This window comes from Schistocerca piceifrons, chromosome 2, assembly GCF_021461385.2.
Source record: "Schistocerca piceifrons isolate TAMUIC-IGC-003096 chromosome 2, iqSchPice1.1, whole genome shotgun sequence".
In the NCBI taxonomy this organism is placed as follows: Eukaryota; Metazoa; Arthropoda; class Insecta; order Orthoptera; family Acrididae; genus Schistocerca; species Schistocerca piceifrons.
Genome location: NC_060139.1, coordinates 676,383,184 through 676,402,524, shown reverse-complemented (window position 1 = coordinate 676,402,524; position 19,341 = coordinate 676,383,184). Strand labels below are relative to the sequence as shown.

At 40.5% G+C, this 19,341-nt stretch overlaps 1 protein-coding gene across 5 annotated transcripts in view; it reads right to left on the bottom strand.

The window, feature by feature from the left end:
- Positions 1 to 1,302: 1,302 nt before the first annotated feature.
- The window catches only part of LOC124777367 (gametocyte-specific factor 1 homolog), a 36,398-nt gene continuing 18,359 nt past the window's right edge, over positions 1,303 to 19,341 (bottom strand). For all 5 annotated transcript variants that reach the window (XM_047252748.1, XM_047252747.1, XM_047252744.1 and 2 more), the window contains exon 3: positions 1,303 to 2,461. In XM_047252748.1, coding sequence (XP_047108704.1) covers positions 2,117 to 2,461 — 345 coding nt within the window. In that variant the 3' untranslated portion in view covers positions 1,303 to 2,116. The remainder of the gene's footprint in view (positions 2,462 to 19,341) is intronic.

The window sequence follows — 19,341 nt, the reverse complement described above, 5'->3', positions numbered from 1 at the left end:
ATTGTTTCTGGCCTGCTACCGCTAAATGCCACTGTATGGTGCCAGTACTTATTTTATAACAAATTTCGTGAATTCTTGTAGCAGACTGTAATAATTGTGTTGCCTCAGAGAGCGACATGTTCAAATAACTATCGTGTCAAGACAACGGATATTTTATTTAATTACACTGAAGCAGATGGAGTGCCTTTGGAACTGAAAATGCAGACTACATAAATTCCAAGTTAAAACAAGGCTCCATACAGAAAATCATGGCAGCAGTGGAGTATAAAACACACTGAGGTCACTGCTGACAACAAGTATAGATGAATTGTGAATGGTCATCTTTGCAGTAGAATAATTTATAAAAGAATGAAGAAATCTTCAGTGAGCCTGGATGCAACAGAGGGATCGACAACATCTGCAGATCCCCTATCTCATTTGTTCGTATCAATTTTAACACTCCTGTGCAAGAGGTGGTAGCTATTGCTAATGAATAGTATATTAATAATGCACTGCAAGTATTCAATATATAATACAGAAATCCTTTACACACTGCAGGAATTATTTGAGATATTGCTGCTTTTGAAATATATAATAAATTTACAAGGCTTTGTAAGGAATCTCTTACAACAAAAAACTGCGGCACAGAAACTGCTTTTCTGAAAACTGTCCTTTGTACAAAGTTGCTCCCTCAAGTTCAACGCAATTTAAAAATCTTGCAGTGACATCCTGCTGAAGTTACAAGAAGCAGTGTCTTTTCCACATTCAGCTCGTGCAACATCATTTCTGCTATTTCCACTATATTATGTTTTCGTCCAACACAATGACTATGCCTTTTGTTTTTGTCTGCTTATATTGTCAAATATTAAAACTGCAGCACTATATATCATTAATTCATTCTCTTTGCTGGACATAACATAGTACATGATAAGAATACATAATATGACATCTTTGCTCCCAGCTTCAGTGCATCAGACAACGTGAATACGTATGCAAATGTCATTGACATTAGTGCAAACAGGATACAAACAACAAATACAACTGCAATCATATTGAAGACTGTCAGACTATGTTGTGAACATAACATGTTTTTAAAATCAGTGGAAATGTGGGTTTAGAAATCATTTGCGCAACTGATTTTTATAATTTTAATGGTTATTCTAAACACAATAACATCAATTACAATGACACAGAAATCTTGTTTTAAAGTGTGTGTCGTCCTCCTCCCCCCCCCCCCCCCCCCCCAAAAAAAAAAAAAGAAAACCAGCTAAATATGGATTCTTGGCTAAATTTTTAGTAGCCATGTTATCTGAACACACATTGTAGAAAACATGAAGTGTCTTCGTTTATTTTCTCTCCTACAGCTCACATTCAATTACTTAACAATTAAAGTCATTTCCTTCCTGTTTCAGCTAACAATTCTTTCACTGAACATCAGTTTGCTATCTACAAAAAATGTGACAACTTAAGTACATTCCTCATATATCCCTTTACACAACCACACCTTGTTTATATAAATCCATTACAATGTGTGCCAACAACTGTGAGGAAACAATTACAATATCTCCCTCATTTCACTGAGAAATTAGAACATTTTCACACATTTAATCACCGGGATAGTACTAGTGGAACTAAAGCACACAAAAAAATATTATGCACGATGTGAGATGAAGGAGACAGAACAGAGGTGTACCACTACTGAAAACAGAACATTAATTATGTTATCTTACATCCTGGAAATATGGGTGTGCATGTATTTGCAAAGTAATAAAAAGATAAAATTACTTGATATTACTTCCAATATATAATTAAAATTATATTTCCCATTAATGAAATATACACTGTTCTAAATTGCACATGACATAAAATAATAAAAAATCTCAGAAACACCTCTCCACAAGCAAGTAGAAGTGACTTAAAACTTTTTGTAATTTCATTTGGCATAACTGCCTTTGAAATTCAAGTTACAAGAAAAAGAGTTAATTCTTTATGTAACTGTGTGTCAAGTTCAAATAATATTTCCAGCATATGCAAGGTCTCATCACAGCCAGAACCCTACTACACTCTGATCCATTTATATTTACAAGACAAGACTTCGAATTTTCTGAGCTGACAGAACATTGGTAACTTTTTAATTTTACACAGTCCTTTTTATCAATGCACTACCACGACCAAGTGGTCGACCCAATGAAAGTCCTCCCATTGATGCCACTACTTCATCTGGTATATCTTGCTGAGCAGATGAGGTTGAGATGTCTTTTGACCGGTTCGAAAGAACTCCTTGGAGTGCCAGAGAACGAGTTTTCGGTTCACGTGGACGGATTGTACTATCACTTGCAATTGAAGCAGGTGAACTGCATTCAGAGGGTGTTTTTGTGCTTGCTGAAGATGATGGTCTTGAATCGCTATGTTGAGCTAATTCCTCTTGCAACCGCATGCGTTGCTGCTTTCTGAATTCCTTCGCTTCAGATTTTGTTGCTCCCTGCAATGAAAATCATTTCAACATATTTTTACAATCGATACATGAATTAAGATATATGTATTGGCACAGCTTACACACTTTGTTCAATAACACATTAATGCATAATAAAGACTTCTCAATGTTGCAAAGGGATCTTACTAAATACAGCTTTACACTGGAACATGTGTCCATAAACAAACCCCTTCACTGCTTCTAGAAGTTTGTCTTGTAGAACTCTTTCAGTTTATAAATGTTGCCATATTTCCTATTCTCCAAATTAAGAATTTCTTTCCATTAATTATTCCAACAACACCTCCAACTTCATTATAACCATACAAAAGTTTTAGCACTATTTTCAATCATTAAACATTAATTCAGCAATGCATTAAAAATCTCACTGAAAGCAGCAGTAATTAACACAAGGAGGGGTGGGGTGGGGGTTGAGATAGTTTTATGCTTCTTCCAATGAACCTCTTGTCTACTACAGCATTTAGTAAAAATGTGCATAGATAGTGAAAGATGTTAACCACTTTTGGCACTTAACAACAGTTTCATCCCAGTACAATGGGTAACTTTTGGAAGTTATAGCAGATTACTAGTTGAAGTGTGTATTGACTTCCAGGCAGCCCTTTATAATTCCAAACCATTGTCCAGTAAATGAAATTTGTGCTTAGGCGAACCTTTTGTTAAGACTGTAAAAAACACAATACAGAATTCATTCGTAAGTAGGCATATCAGAAACTAAATCCATCCAGCATTCCTCAAGGTTTGATACTGTTTACAATAAACACTGCCCTGGCTAAAGTGAAGCACCCCAGAACAGGAAGGAGAAACTTCAGATGTTGAGAGGGTATAAGTGATGTTATTTCCGTGATTACAAGTCCAAATCAAATTTACAAAGAACCTGACAGTATCTGCGCACTTTTCAGTACGACTTTGCACCCCCTATGCCCTGAATGCACGCACATATTTGGTTTGGAAGGGTGACAGACCTATTGTATCTTGGGAGACAAGCTGGCCCACAACTCTTAACTGGTCCAAGATATCTTTGACATTGGAAATGGGAGAGACGAGACATTCTAATTGGCTCCACACATGGTCCACTTGGGCAGATCCGGGGATCTTGCTGGCCAGAAGAGTACCTAAAAGTCACAAGCAGGTCATAAACACATGTGCCATGTGTGCATGAGCATTGTCCTTTTGAGAAATGGCACCACAATACTGTCACATGAGAGGTAACATGAGGATACTGGATGTCCATGTCTTACCATTGTGCCATCAGAGTTGCCTCAATAACTACTAGTAATGACTGAAGCCATACCGAATAGCTCCTCAAACCATGACCAACACCAAAACATTAGAAGAATGGGACTTCTCCCTGTATCACAGCCATACTCACTGAGAACGGTGATCCAGGGTAGGGCAGAACCACAATTTATTGCTGAATAACAATGCCAGTCATCAGCCGTCCATGCTTTCCAGTCACAGAACCACTCCAAATGGTGTCAACAGCAGCCTACACTAGTAGGCCTGGTAACATCACTATACACATACAAGCCTGAACATTATGACCACCTGTTTAACAGTTTCTTTGTCCATCTTTGGAACACAATACAGTGCTGATTCTGTCTATCACCTGTTCTAAAATTTGATCGTAGTTTTGTGGAGGTAATCCAGAACGGTTCTCTCAGATTCACATCAGGTGACTCTGGTGGCCAAGCCATCAACTTAATTTCACTATCATGCTCTTCAAACCACAGAAGTAATATTCTGGCCTTGAGACACAGGCATTTTTATGCTGAAAGATGACATTACCATCAGAGGAGACTAAGCATGAAGGGATGCAGGTGGTTTGCAACTGTCAGCGTGTCTTCGATTACTACTACTGGTCCCATGCGAGTGCAGGTGGTGTCTCCCATAGCATAATACTGCTCCCACTAGCCTGCATCCATGACACATTGCACGTTTCGAGCCACCATTCACCTCGGTGACTGCGTTTGTGGAGACGACCATCCACCTAGTGTAGCAAAAAATATGAGTCACTCAAAGAACCAAACATTTCCACTGATAAATGGTCAAATCCCGATGGTCCCTTGCCCACTGCAATCTTAATTGGCAATGCCATTGGGTCAGCATGTGAACACACAAGGATTGTCTGCTGCGGAGTTCCACGTTCAACAATGTAAAATGAATGGTGTGCTCCAAAATACCTATGCATGCACTAGCACTGTGTTCTTTCGGCAGAGCCCTGACGTATCACCATCTATCATACTCTACCGAGAAGACAAGCCTTGAACACCATATTCTGCGAAGAATCAATGTCAAACCATTTAGTGCCTAATGGTAGTTTCACTGTCCTACCTCTTTCTGTAGATGGTCACAACAGTCACACGCAGTTGCACATGAACTTTTGACCACCTGAACCATTTTCGAGATACTCATTCACAGGCTCTGCATAATAACCTGCCCTTTGTCAGAGCCACTTTTCTCAATGGTTTTCCCCATTTGCAGCCCATATCTTTGCTAGTGAGATCCCCATCTGTGTATGCTCCACTTACATACTAACCCTACTGTGTCACGAGCCTGCAATTGCTTCCAGGTGGCATCCAACATCACGATGAGCAGTGATCATCATGTTTTGGCTGTTTGGTGTGCACTTATGCACTCTAGTGGCCATTCTACCTGCCACAGAGAATTCAACTCCAATCACTTAAACATGACCACTATATATATATATATATATATATATATATATATATATATATATATATATATATATATATAGAGAGAGAGAGAGAGAGAGAGAGAGAGAGAGAGAGAGAGAGAGAGAGAGAGAGAGAGAGAGGAAAAGATCTGGTATCATTTGACTATACTATTAGTGATTGTCAAGGCAATCAGTCAAAACTGAAAAGAAGTGTGTGCCATAAGGAATTTAAGGTGAAATACTCACTTCAATCTTGTCATGGGGCATGGGAAAAGAATGTAACAGTTCCGTTTGCTTCAAAGATGATCACTTACAAAACCTAATTCAATCAATCCTTGAGCATTTTTACCATGTGGGCTCCATGAAATAATGGCAGAGTGATTACCTTTAATTTCAGTTTAGATTTTGCTGCCCGTTTTGTGTAAACTGGAGAGAAAAGTTCTTTGCAAGTTCCACAGGACACTGACGAGCATTTCAATGGCACTCTTTAGCCGATTAAAGATGACTGTATAATTACTGCTGTGTTTTTTGTTACATGTTTCAGGTGGAAAGTGTGTACACTCTAGCAGACAATACAAGGTGGAATTCAACATTTTCGGGACTGGTGCTGCCATCTGGAAAGTAGGCGTAGTAGACCTTTGCACCACTAGATGGCGAGAGCTGCATATCTAATGAGTCAGTGTACAGAGTGGCATTCAGCTGGGAGGACGTGTAGCATGTCCACAGTGATTTCCGTAACACACTGTGTTTGGTGTGTGGCGATTTTACAACGGATCCGCGAACAGAACAGCAAGTGTGTATCAAATTCTGTGCGAATCTCTGAGACCCTTGCAATGATTCAACAAGTGTTTGGGGGACAGAGCATGAGCCGTACGCACGTGTGAGTGGCATGACTGGTTCTGTACCAGCCGTACAGACGTCAAAGATGATGCTCACACTGGAAAGACCATTAGCCGCACAACGCCAGGACATTGTTGCCAAACTTCAACAACTGGTTCGTGTGGATCGACGGTGAACCTTTCAAGACCTTGTGGATGAAGTGGGTATTGGTTATGGGGACACGTCAACGAATGTTGACTGATAAATTGGGCATGCGTCGTGTCACCGCAAAATTTGTGCCAAGGATTTCGACTGCCAATTAGAAGGCACAATGTGTTGAAGTGCGCATGGATCTTCATCAGACCACATCTGACGATCCAACCTTCTTGTCATGGGTTATCACCGATGAGAGCTGGATTTATGGCTATGACCCAGAGAGAAAGCAACAATCATCCCAGTGCAAGAGCCTGGGCTCTCTAGACCCAAAAAAGTGAGACAGGTGAAGAGCAAAGTGAAGAGCATGATCATTGTTTTCTTGGATACCAAGGGAATTGTGCACAAAGAGTTTGTCCCATCCAACCAAACAGTGAATTCCGCTTACTACTGTGATGTTTGGCGACGGCTCCGTGAAAACATGCAGTGACGACAGCCTTTGTTGTCAAGGAAACTGGCTGCTGCATCATGACAACGCACCCTCACACACGTCATTGCTCACCAGGACCTTTTCGGCGGTTTTACCCCACCCACCATACTTGCCAGATTTGGTACCTTGCAACTTTGCACTACTCCCAAAACAAACTCAAGTTGAACTCTAGAGGGGATTCAAGAAGTATCACTGGTGGTGATAAACACTCTCAAAAAACAAGACTTCCAGAAAACGTTTGACCAGTGGCAGAAGCACTGGGACCCATGTGTGTGTGCAGATGGGAACTACTTCTAGGATGGCAGCACCAGTCCCAAAAATTTTGGATAGCACCTCATAGTTAATTGCAACAGGACTTAAAAATATTATTTTGTCAGACAAGACACAAAAAACACCTCTAATTTTCTCTTTTCAACACCAACTTTACAGAGGATCTTCAACAGTGCCATAGGGCTGATTTTGCTGAATACAATGAAACAAGCTTGTAAGATTTTGGCACTGCAAATACATAGCTTCACCCTGTTTTTGAAGCTTTTTGTATAGTTTGTAACATTCAGATCTCAGACTTTATATTATGATACTGGTGTTTTAAGATACCAAATTGTGTTGTCATCTGTCCCTTCAAAAATGAAATGCACAACAGTTGATGCAATGGGAAAAATATGGCTGTTTTCTTTCCCAGGAAAGTAGATGCAGCAGAACCAACAGGCCTACGAGCAGTGATAAGTAGGACGATTGGCTTTCAGATACCCTGGAGAAACAGTGTGTGGCGTGGAGTGCAGGCAGGCAGGCAGGCAGTACCACTGTGCCAGAGCTGGAGGGAGCAGTTCACCTTCCCCACCCATCCACCCTCTATAACACTGCAACAGTGGGACTTTATTACAATAATCAATTGTGATTACAAAATCCATCCATTTCATTTCATTGTCTGCAAGTTGCGACAGAAATGAGTAACCACCTTAAGTTCTTTACTCATTGATCTCTAAATGGTGCATTCCACAAACTCATGAGCCACAGTGATGAATGCACTACATTCACAACTGGATTAAGACACCCTATTTTTTCTTTTTACAGGAAAGAAGTGTGTGCGTCTCATGTGGTCGCCAGAGCCCAATGGATTATTCTCAGAAGGTTCTTCTAGAAGTACTCCATACAGCTTGGGTTTCATTAATCTCATTTTGTTGAGGGTAGTTGTGGATTTCCTTCTACCAATAATTTTAAATTATGGCACCTCAGTGTCAGATATTTCAATGACTAACCTTTCTTTAGTCTTAGCTTGCTTGGCCTTCCAATCTGCCACCTTATTTCCCTGTATACACGCAATTTGGTGTACAAATGAAAGGGACCGAGATGAAGCTCTGTTAACTAGTCTTGGAAGTTGGATGCCAGCATGTTACGCGAGTATTGCAACATAATAGTAACCTCACTCTCCTGACTACTGGTGCACTGCATGGCCTGGGTGATGGATTGCAGTTCAGCAGTAAATACGCAACACTCATTATGTAGGAATCTCTTTCCATACCCTCTGGGGTAAATGATTTCAAAGAAAACTCTGCCATTGATTCTGAGCAATCAATGCAGTCACTTTGTGTGTCATAAATGAGAAAGTCATTGGAGCAATAGTCATCTTTAAGCCATGGGACAGGACTACACATCACAGGGAGCAATACTCACCATGGAGGTACTGAAAGAAGACCCCAGTGCACTTGCAGTGAAACTTTACAGTCATTTCTGAAAGTTTCTATTTACTTATTTATTTCATTCAAGGATCACCTCGTACCGCTATAGCTGCTATCAAAACAATACAATAAAAATCAATAGCTCAAAATACAAGACATTCACAGATTACTTAAGTATGCTCTAAGATTCAAGGTCTGCTCTTGACTGGTTCATTTGGGCATCTGGTGGATTGTTACCCCCATCATTTATGGGCAATTTCTGTTATTGACTTTTTGCACTGGGAACTCAGCCTGTGCCATCAAGACTGCTGAGGTTCATACAAAATGCTCGAGTCGCCAGTCTCCCACCATTGTAACGAACTGGGGCAAGCTTACTTCAGACTGACGCTGCTTCAGATCCATATGAAATTTAACCACAGTCCCAAGTGGGACAGTATTAATGACGTGTGTAGAGCATAATAATTACAGTTGGTGTAATGACACAGCCACATAAGAACAAGGAGGAGACTCAAAAAGCAGTGTCATTCAACAGATTCTAATAACTAGTTGCTGAATTGTAACTTGGAGATAGAATGTACTAGCCTGAGTCTACGGTAGTGCACAACTCTGTTTCCGGTGGAAAGAATTCAAAGCCATGTTTTACCCTCTTTGGTTCCCAGATATCACATATTATACCTCACTTTCAAAATGTTTCACGCAGCTAAGAGTGCATATTTGTCACTGGAACCAACAATGTCACAAGCTTTACTTCATGCAGAACATGACTGCTAATTGTTGCAAATGTTACCACTTTCGCATGAGACATCAGGATAGTGAAAGAGCGTGCAAGCTGCCCCATGCTGCTAGCAGAAATAAAGGTAAATAAAATATTATTTCTTCTGTTTTGGAAGAGGTTTCAGATTACTGAAGTTCATTCAAGTTGTGTCGTAGAATTGAAATACAATTCTTTATGGCTTTCATAGGACAAAAATGTGAAAGTATCACATTTGATACTAATGTTATTTAACATGCCAACTGACGATGGTTTGCTTTCACTCCTGGGCCTACAGACAATGCAATTTCGGCTCTAATACACCAAACAGACCCAAAACACTGATTTTTAGTTTGAAGATTCACAAGACAAATTTGAAGTAAGTATGTGACTGTTTCAGGAAAATATTAACTCTTCTTGGGGAATTTCAAATAAGGACTCTTAGGCAAATGCTCTGAAATTTTAAACCAGTCGGGACAAGAAACGAACAGGATTCTTACAAGCAAATGGATATGCAAGTTTTAACCTTTTCTAGCAAAGTTTATTTAATAATGAGGAACTAAAATGCTGAGATAATGGATTGTATAAATTACAGGCTTTTTTCTTTTCTCTCAAGCAGATTTTCACCAACCCTAATTCCTACACCACAACCAGTGTCTAATTACAATCTTCAGAAGCCATTTGAGCACTTTCTAGACTGTCTACATTTTTTTTGCAAATAAGCCAAATTTACTAATTTAATGGGTTTAGAACATCCAGGAAAATCATTTTATAGCAATGTAGAAGAAGTGAAAACTTTCTTTTCACAGTACATTTACACAATACTAATTGTTTATCTACATCTGCTAATAGTTTGGGCTCAAGTAGCAAGAATTTTGAAATACCAGACATTTACAGAAACAGATTCTTCCTTCTTCAAACCAACCTGAAAGTAGTAAACGGTAACACTATCTCAACAGGATAAATAATCTGATCACTTCTGGAAGGTGAAACTTACGCTAAGTATGGTTTGAAAATCTTGGTTGAAAATCTCATGATCTACAAACATCTGTACTGACAAACAAATGATCCCCTTCCAGGAGCTATGATATAGTATACCAAAGGCAAACTAAATCCTGTTGGAATAAAGATTTTTGTAATGGCATCTTGAAATGGTGTACTCTAGGACTTTATTGAGTATCAGTGGAAAGGATGATATTCTGAGAGCACAGTTAATTCTGTTCCACAAAACACAGACATTGGAGAGAAGACAGTGTTGAAGATATGTGACAGCTCCTGCAAGGTTATGACTGACATATTTTACCTTGATTCCTTTATTTTATTAAGTCTTGCACAGAAATATTACTAATTTTTTACTATCGAATATGACTACAGATATTGTTTCTGAAAGATTCTGCTATAAAGAGGGCTGGAAGAGGCAGCCATGATCAGATGGTTCAGTATAATGAAAAAATTGCCATAATTACGTGATCTGGTAATAGGACATTTCTGGCTTCAACTAAGTTTGCTTTTGAACCCAATAGTGTAAAAAAGTGCAGAAAGAGACTGGCCATCCATTGTCCCTCAATACAACACTAACATGGCAGATGATATCTTAGATCGAGTAATAAGTACATATGTGAGCAGAACCAAAACAAAGCAGCGGGCAATAAACAGTTTCACTTCAGAGTGAATGTGGCTGAACATAATCCAAAACAAACACATTTTTCCCATAGTTGAGAATACCCTCTGAACGGGTCTTGTAGGCCCAACAGTACCAACTGGCTTCCGTATCATCCTTAGGCTTCAGCAGATGCAGATACAGAGGGGCAAATTGCTTCAGACAATTTCATGCACAGCTGTAATTGAAGTACATATGTATGTATGACCATAATATAACATAAGAACAATAGTATAATATATTATACTTCCCATCAGCCCCTTCCGGCCACAATAAAAATTTTTTTAACGTTGCACATGTCTTGTACCTCCTAGCCAATAAAACTGCAAGTTTTGTTTTAATGCCATTCTGCACATCACTATGGGTCTAAAGAGAGTGGGATGGCTCCCTGGGGCTGGCATTTGGTGACATGCAGTGATATGACATTGTGGTGGAAGCAGATGTGATGAGAAGACGAGACCATGAGGCTCTTAGTACGTATGAGACTGTCAATTGGTTTAGCACAGATCGTGACAGGAATGATCCGTGACAATCCATTCTCTTGCATATGTTGTATGTTGAAGGGCAGTCCCATTTGGGCATGGGAAAACTGTAGAGATGTTCTTCCTGGCGATCAACAGGAGGCCTCAGAAACATTATCTATTTAGCGTGGAAAGGATGTTGCCAGATGGTTTATGTTTTCTGTACAGTGTGTCCATAATCAAGTTCCAGTTTCGAAACAGTGTAGAAAGTGAACCATTGCTCAGAATGATGTCAAAATTGAAAATTATATTACTGGCTCAGAGGGAAACATCACAGAAAAAAAATTGAAGAAAATTTCACCTGGCTGGCACTGTCAACATAAAAGGGGTTGGCTACAAATGACAGATGAATCGCAATCTGACATGTTTGAGCTGCACATTACATCATCTGTACTGTTCAATGTGCATGACTGCACAAGTTCGGCACTCAATAGCTGTGTCACTGTTAGGTAAGTCAATTCGCCACAGCAAGGTCATACCACATCATAAGGGAAAATTTAGTTTTTAATTGTCCTGAGGCCAAAATCCATATAAAAAGCAAAATTAGATCAGTTTTTAACTCTCCTGAGACCAAACACCACATGAGAAAGAATTGACATTGGTTTCTAATTGTCATGAGAATAGTGCAAGACATATGCAATATGCTATCCAGCATTTTCAGCCACTAGTTGAAATCGAGAAACAGCACGTTCCACAACAGATCGAAGTGTCTAGAGGTCACATTCAGAATTAGTTGCACAATGCATACCTCCAATTCAGCTACATTTGTAATTGGAGCACTGAACACAAGCCTGAAGTTACACAGCTCAATATCAGGTGATCTCAATGGCAAGGTGTTGGGAAATTACTGCTGATAATTCTAGCATTTCCAAAATACCGTTGCAGCAGCCACTTCACTGGCTGTGCAATGTGTGGAAGAGAGCCGTCTCGCATGACAATGAGCCTACCCACACATCTGTGTTGTTGAAAGGTTGGAATGACAACTGTGCACAAAACTCTCTTAACATTTACCAGTGACACTAGAGATAGAAAGACCCACGTGACTCAACTGCTATAAAAAAAAAAAAAAAAAAAAAAAAAAAAAAAAAAAAAAAAAAAAAAAAATAATACAGCCTTACAATAAATGATGCCATCAGTCTGCATCGCACAATCAACTCCGCAGAATGAAGTGGTAACAAACTGGTGTGTGTCCCGATTTTCTGTTGCCCATAGTCTGCAGTTCTGTGTATTGACATGTTCTTCGAAATAGAAATGGACTTAGTCTGTCCACAGAATGTTCTGTGAACATTCATTGCTAACTTCCATAAGAGCAAGAAATTCCACAGCAAATATTTCTTTAGCATTCATGTCAGCAGGAAGCAACTCCTGAACATGAGTGATTTTGTATGGATAGCAATGCACAATGTTTCGTAAGATTTTATGTGCTGAGCTCACAGGCATGTCCAACATTTGGGCAATTCCCCATGTACTGCATGTTTGCACAACACAAGTTAAGCCATCCTGCAATCCTGTGACCATACCTTTGACAGATGTTTGATTTACTGCTTTCCTTCCTCTGCCACACTGCACTTCAAAAGAACCTGTCAGATGTTTGATTTACTGCTTTCCTTCCTCTGCCACACTGCACTTCAAAAGAACCTGTCTTCGAATTCTGTAATATTTTCTTCAGACCCTTAGCAGACATCAGGCCATGCCTTTTTTCATACCCTCGAGTGACTGGAACTTATGCAGGGCTACTGGAATACTAGCACACAATCACACTTCTTGTGAAAGAGCTTTACCAGTAGTCCAAGATCCCTCCGACAGACAGTCATGCTGGACACCTGACGCCAAACGAGTAACTGCCAATGTGCTGCGCATCTACTGATATGAATACTGTGATGCTTACAGAGCCAGCTATTGGTCAAATTTTCGTTAACTTTTGTTTAATGTCTCTTCGGGCAACGGCCTTGCCGCAGTGGATACACCGGTTCCCGTGAGATCACCGAAGTTAAGCGCTGTCAGGTGTGGTCGGCACTTGGATGGGTGACCATCCAGCCGCCATGCGCTGTTGCCATTTTTCGGGGTGCACTCAGCCTCATGATGCCAATTGAGGAGCTGCTCGACCGAATAGTAGCGGCTCTGGTCAAAGAAAACCATCATAACGACCGGGAGAGTGGTGCGCTGACCACACGCCCCTCCTATCCGAATCCTCAACTGAGGGTGATACGGCGGTCGGATGGTCCCGATGGGCCACTTGTGGCCTGAAGACAGAGTGCCATGTCAATAATATGCTGTTCAAATATGACGTCATTCTGAGCAGTGGTTCTCTTTCTACAGCATTTTGAAACTGCAACTTTAATGATGGATACCATGTATATTGAAGAGCATAGCAATTAGGTGAGTGGTGACATATGAAAGCTTATCCAACTGCTGAGTCCAAATGCACCAGGTGGTCAGTGGTAGATCAAAATTAGTGGGAGCTGCATTTTCATCAAGAAACAAGTAAACGACTCAAAGGAAGATTAGAGTTTAATGTTCCATTAACTGTGAGGTCATTAGAGATGGAGCACAAGCTCGGATTACAAAAGGATGGGGAAGGAAATTTGCCATGCCCTCATCAAACAGAAAATTAAATCTGGATGGCCAGATAAAGATCTGAACAGTCGTTCTCCCACCACAACTAAAAGCAACAGACACGTCACTAGTTAACAGCACTAGCCAGTTTCAGAATGATGCTGTAGGATGGTGATGACAATCCAGCATGGTGTACTCATCATAAAGCAGCCGTCTTGGTTGCTGTTGGAAAGTAATTGTTCTTTATGATAGTATCACTATAAATAAATAAGCGCCACGGATAACTAGTTTGCAAAGTAGGATTTTATATAACCGAAGTCCTTGCAACCCAAGTTAATAGAAGCTCATCTTTGTGGAAGCCATCGTCTCTATGTGGGTGAGAAACACATTTCAAATTATCTGAAGATAATGTATTTTTACCCAACCATTGATAGCAGTAAGACAGTAAATTTGGCATATTCTAGGTAGAGATGGTACAGAAATATACTTAACAATGAAAGACTGAAACTGAGTTTAAAATATAATTATGTAAAAAGAATCATTCCCATGGTATCTCCAACAGCAAAGTTAGCTTTTTCCGCCAGATTTTCGAGAGTCAAAATAGCAGTCTGTAACTTCCAATAATCATTTAAGATAACCAGTCTATATCACAAAAAGTGAAAACTGAAAAGCAAACAACATATGCAACTGACAATGTCTACACAATGAGGAAGACTAGGACACAAAGCAGAGGGCTTGTAGTCCATTGTAGTCCTCCACTGAAGCCAAGCTACATTATATACTTCTACCCATTTTTGTTACTACTTCTGAAGGTTAGCAGAGGAAAAAAAATTCTACAGTTTTGTTACAGTGGCCATAAATATAAAGCAGTAAATGAAAGTCTGCTCACTACAAGAAGTAGCAATGCTCCATACTTAATTAATTCTCACTCAAGAGGAGTATCAATATGCTGGCACTATATGTGGCATGTGCCGAAACATAGGCCTGTTGCAAATGTCCATTTGTAGAGAAAAAAAAATGATTTAAAATTGCTAAATGCTTTTGCTGAATTTTAAGGACAGTAAAACATTACTAAAATTATACTGAAAAAAGTTCTCAGAAATGAACATCATGAAGGCACGTCATGCAACTGAAATTCCCAGCTACACACATTCAAAATGCTGAAGTGAATGACAGAGGGTATACATGAATCCATAACATTGCAGATTCTTCCCATTCCAAATGCATGCGGAGCATGAAAGAAATGACTGTTTAAATGCTTCTGGGCACACTGTAGTAAGTTTAATGTTCTCGCATTTTCTACAGGAGAAATATGCAGGAAACGAGGAGGGGGGGGGGGCTGTAGCATACTCCTTAAACCTTCCCTAAATACTGATTCTTGAAACTTTTTAAGTAGGCATTTGCAGAATAGTTTCCACCTATCTTCAGGCATATGTCTATGTTCTTCAACACTGCAATGACATTTTCACTTCCTTGTGAAAATCCAATGTCTTCTGTTAATCCCACCTGGTCCGGGTATCACAAACTGAAGCAGAATTCTTTGATGGGTTATTTAGGATTAGTCGAGCAACAGGAATCATTCCTAACATTTGGAGGGCAGTGAAGGTTGTCTTCATTCCAAAGCCAGGAAGAACTGAACATACCACAGCCGGGGGATATGAGACCAATCTGTCTGTTCTCCTTTCTTCTTGAAACATTATAAAAACTGGTCAATGTGCACATTAGGAAGAGATGGTTAACTACAGTCCCTCCACACACAAACCACATGCATACCAACCAGAAAAAAAATCATGTGAAACTGCACTCCACCAACTCGTTTGGAAGGTGGAGAAAGCACTATCCTTTCAGGAAATAGCCCTCTGCATCTTCTTGGACATCGAAGGGGCTTTTAGTAACATTGCCTTCAAATCCATGGTTAAGACAGCAAAGGTGCATGGCTTGGAGACCACCATTTGTAGGTAGATTAGAGCCACGCTTAATGGTAGAAAAGTAGAAGCCACCATGATGCAAGAAAAAATGGTAATCAACACCAACAGAGGCTGTCTACAAGGAGGGATCCTGTCCCCTCTATAGCGGAACCTTGTGGTGAATGAACTCTTTGTAGGATTAAAAAAAATGTTCAAATGGCTCTGAGCACAATGGGACTTAACATCTATGGTCATCAGTCCCCCAGAACTTAGAACTACTTAATCCTAACTAACCTAAGGACAGCACACAACACCCAGTTTTGTAGGATTAAACTCTAAACAGTACTTTCAGCAGGGATATGCAGACAATCTTGTCATAGTACTACTTTGCAAATTTTTAAGTACAGTCAGAGAGCTATGGCACAAGGAGCATTGAACATTGTTCAAAATTGGTGCAGAAAACATGACCTAATGGTCAGCCCTTGGAAGACTGTCGTACCATTTTATGAGGAAGCAGATCCAACACATATGCTGAAATCTGAACCTTCTCGATTAAACTACCAGTGAAGAGGTAGTGAAATATTTAGGGGTAACCCTGGATGAGAAACTACTGTGGACCCCTCACTTAAGGAGCACCTGTTCCAAGGTGAAAGGTACTATAATGAGTACCAGGAGAGCTTGTGGTAAAAACTGGGGCTTAAGCCCCAAGAGTATATACTGGATATACACCATGGTAGTAAGACTATGATCACTTATGGGGCTATAGTGTGTTGGAAAAAGGTAGAACAGCAGGTAGCTGCTAAAGTGCAAAGATTGGCCTGCTTAGCCATTACGGGCAGAATTAGCAGCACACCCACCGCTGGGATGGGAACCATGCTGGACATGACCCCATTACACCTGTGGGTAAATATGGAGGCAGCAGCTGGAGCACACAGGTTAAAGACTGGCAAAAACTGGAACTCACTGGGGTATCCAGCATCTCACACTAAAATACTGAGTGAGGTAGGCATAGGTACGGTTGAGGGACATGGCGGCCAACTATATAACAACTCCCTGCTGCTTCAACAAGCCTTTCAATGTAGTAATAGGAATTAGAGCTCTGGGATGACAAATTTCGAAACCGTACTGGGGACATAGTCTGGTTCACTGATGGTTCGAAAACAGACCAAGGTGTTGGGGCCGGGGTATACGGAGTGCAGCCAAGGCTGGAAAGTGCAATTTCTCTACGGAAGATGGCCATTGTGTTTCAAGCAGAAATATCTGCTATCAGGGTGTGCGTGGAGGAGAATTTGTGGAGGTGCTACAGAGGTCATAGCACTTTCATTCAGTCAGACAGCCAAGCAGCCCTAAAAGCACTGGCAGACTCTGCAACAAGATCAAAGATCGTGGCAGAATGCCATTAAGTCCTTGTGGAGCTAGGGGAAAGCAATAGGGAAAAACTATTGTGGGGCCCTGGTCACTGAGGGATTAGTGGTAATGAGCAAGCCAATAGGTTGGCCAGGATGGGGCGAAGACACCATTTATTGGACAGGAACCTGTCCTGACGATCGCCAACGCAACGATCAAAATAAAACTACAAGACAGGGCAAGGAGACAGCATGTAGAATACTGGGCTAAGGTCCAAATGCAGAAACATGGCAAGGTATTGACACCGACGCCATGTTCTAAGAAGTCTCTCAATCCTGGGCTTGAGAATGAAACTCATGGTTGGACTGTTGACAGGCCACGAGAATATCAAAAAACACTTACATACAATGGGGATAACAGAAGAAGACCCCAAATGTAGGATGTGTGGTGTGGGAGAGGAAACTTCATCACATTTTATGTTCAAATGCGAAGCATTGGAGATTAAAAGACAGAGTATTTGGATCAACCAGACCTGAAGAAATTGTGTCTAGCAAAGCACTAGTGAAGGATCTCCTTGCACTGTTCAAGAGCATTGGTTGGCTTTACTAGAGACACAGGGAATGATACCACACACTAAACTCTGTTTCAGTGTGGGCAGCAGCGGACTTTATCAATGTTGGTTTTGCTTCCCTGATAAAAACCAAATCAAATCAAGAACTCTAATGGCAACTGGGAGCAAGTTGGATGCAATGGCTACAAATAAAAAAAACATTGTACTCTTTATCCATTCAGAGAACTGGTTGGAGCAATGATTTAAATCACCATCAGCACTTGACATGACATACACTACCCGGTCAACGAGCTAAGCCAGTACAATGACAGCCATAACTGTATTCACTGGAAAGATGCTAAGCGAATCCTTAGATACTTCAAAGGAACCACACACACGGAACTTACCTATGCCAAGGAAAAAGAAGGAATCTTCAGTTTCGCAGATGCTGACTGGGAAAGTCCATTGCTGATGGGAAGTCTTCCTTCAGCTACAGTTCCACCTTATCCAGAGCAGCAATATCATAGTGTTCATGCAAGCAAAGACTTGTTACTATTTCATCACCAAAGTTGAGTGCATGAGCCTCATGGAAACAGCAAAAGAGGCAATTCCACTGTCAACATTCATGATGGAGCTGGTTATAGGAAAAATGTTACACATCACCTTTTTAATGACAGTCAGCTGGAAAGTTAGCACACAACCCAGTTTTTCACTCAACAAGTCACATTTACGTAAAACATCACATCATGTCAGGCTCTACAAGAGTGTCCACTGAAACTGGAGTAGTAGCCAACAGAAGACATGATGGCAGATTGACTGAAGAAGGTACCTTTTGCACTAAAGCTGAAGGACTTTGACTTCAATCCTAGGGCAACGAACGTAACACTCAATTTCTAATTTATAACTATCTGTAAATGTCACTATGCGTATGTTTTAAAGTTAACTGTTACAAGTTGTGTGTATTCTCCAAGCAGTGAGTTGCAAATAAAGTTGTCCTGTAATTATGTGTCATGCCTGCATTGTCAAATCACATCCCAACTAACACTCCTCCTCCTTCCTTCCCTTACTCTAGAAAATACCCTAATAGTCTACAGAGAACCCTCACTTAAGGCCATCCCATAAGCACAATTCAAATAACGAACAAAACAAATTGCAAAAAGACACACTTATGAGCAATGTTTCGCATAATGAGTGACAACGATTTACTGTGATGTCACCAGACGTTCACACGCAGCAGGGGAACGTTCAACAATATGAACAACTCTCATTGCCGGCAGCGGCATATGAATGCTGTTTCTAGTACAAACTGCAGTCTGGGTTTAGCACTCCTCCCGCTGCCATCTTAGTGCAGCTTGTGATCACACATTTTTCTAAACCTGTGTTCACAGTGTTTTTTGTGAGCAAATTTTCATAACCTTCGTAGATATGTTCCCAAACAAAGCTGGACGATCATGTTGTTGTTGTGGTCTTCAGTCCTGAGACTCGTTTGATGCAGCTCTCCATGCTACTCTATCCTGTGCAAGCTGCTTCATCTCCCAGTATCTACTGCAACCTACATCCTTCTGAATCTGCTTAGTGTATTCATCTCTTGGTCTCCCTCTACGATTTTTACCCTCCACACTGCCCTCCAATACTAAATCCGTGATCCCTTGATGCCTCAGAACATGTCCTACCAACCGATCCCTTTTTCAAGTCAAGTTGTGCCACAAACTTCTCTTCTCCCCAATCCTATTCAATACCTCCTCATTAGTTATGTGATCTACC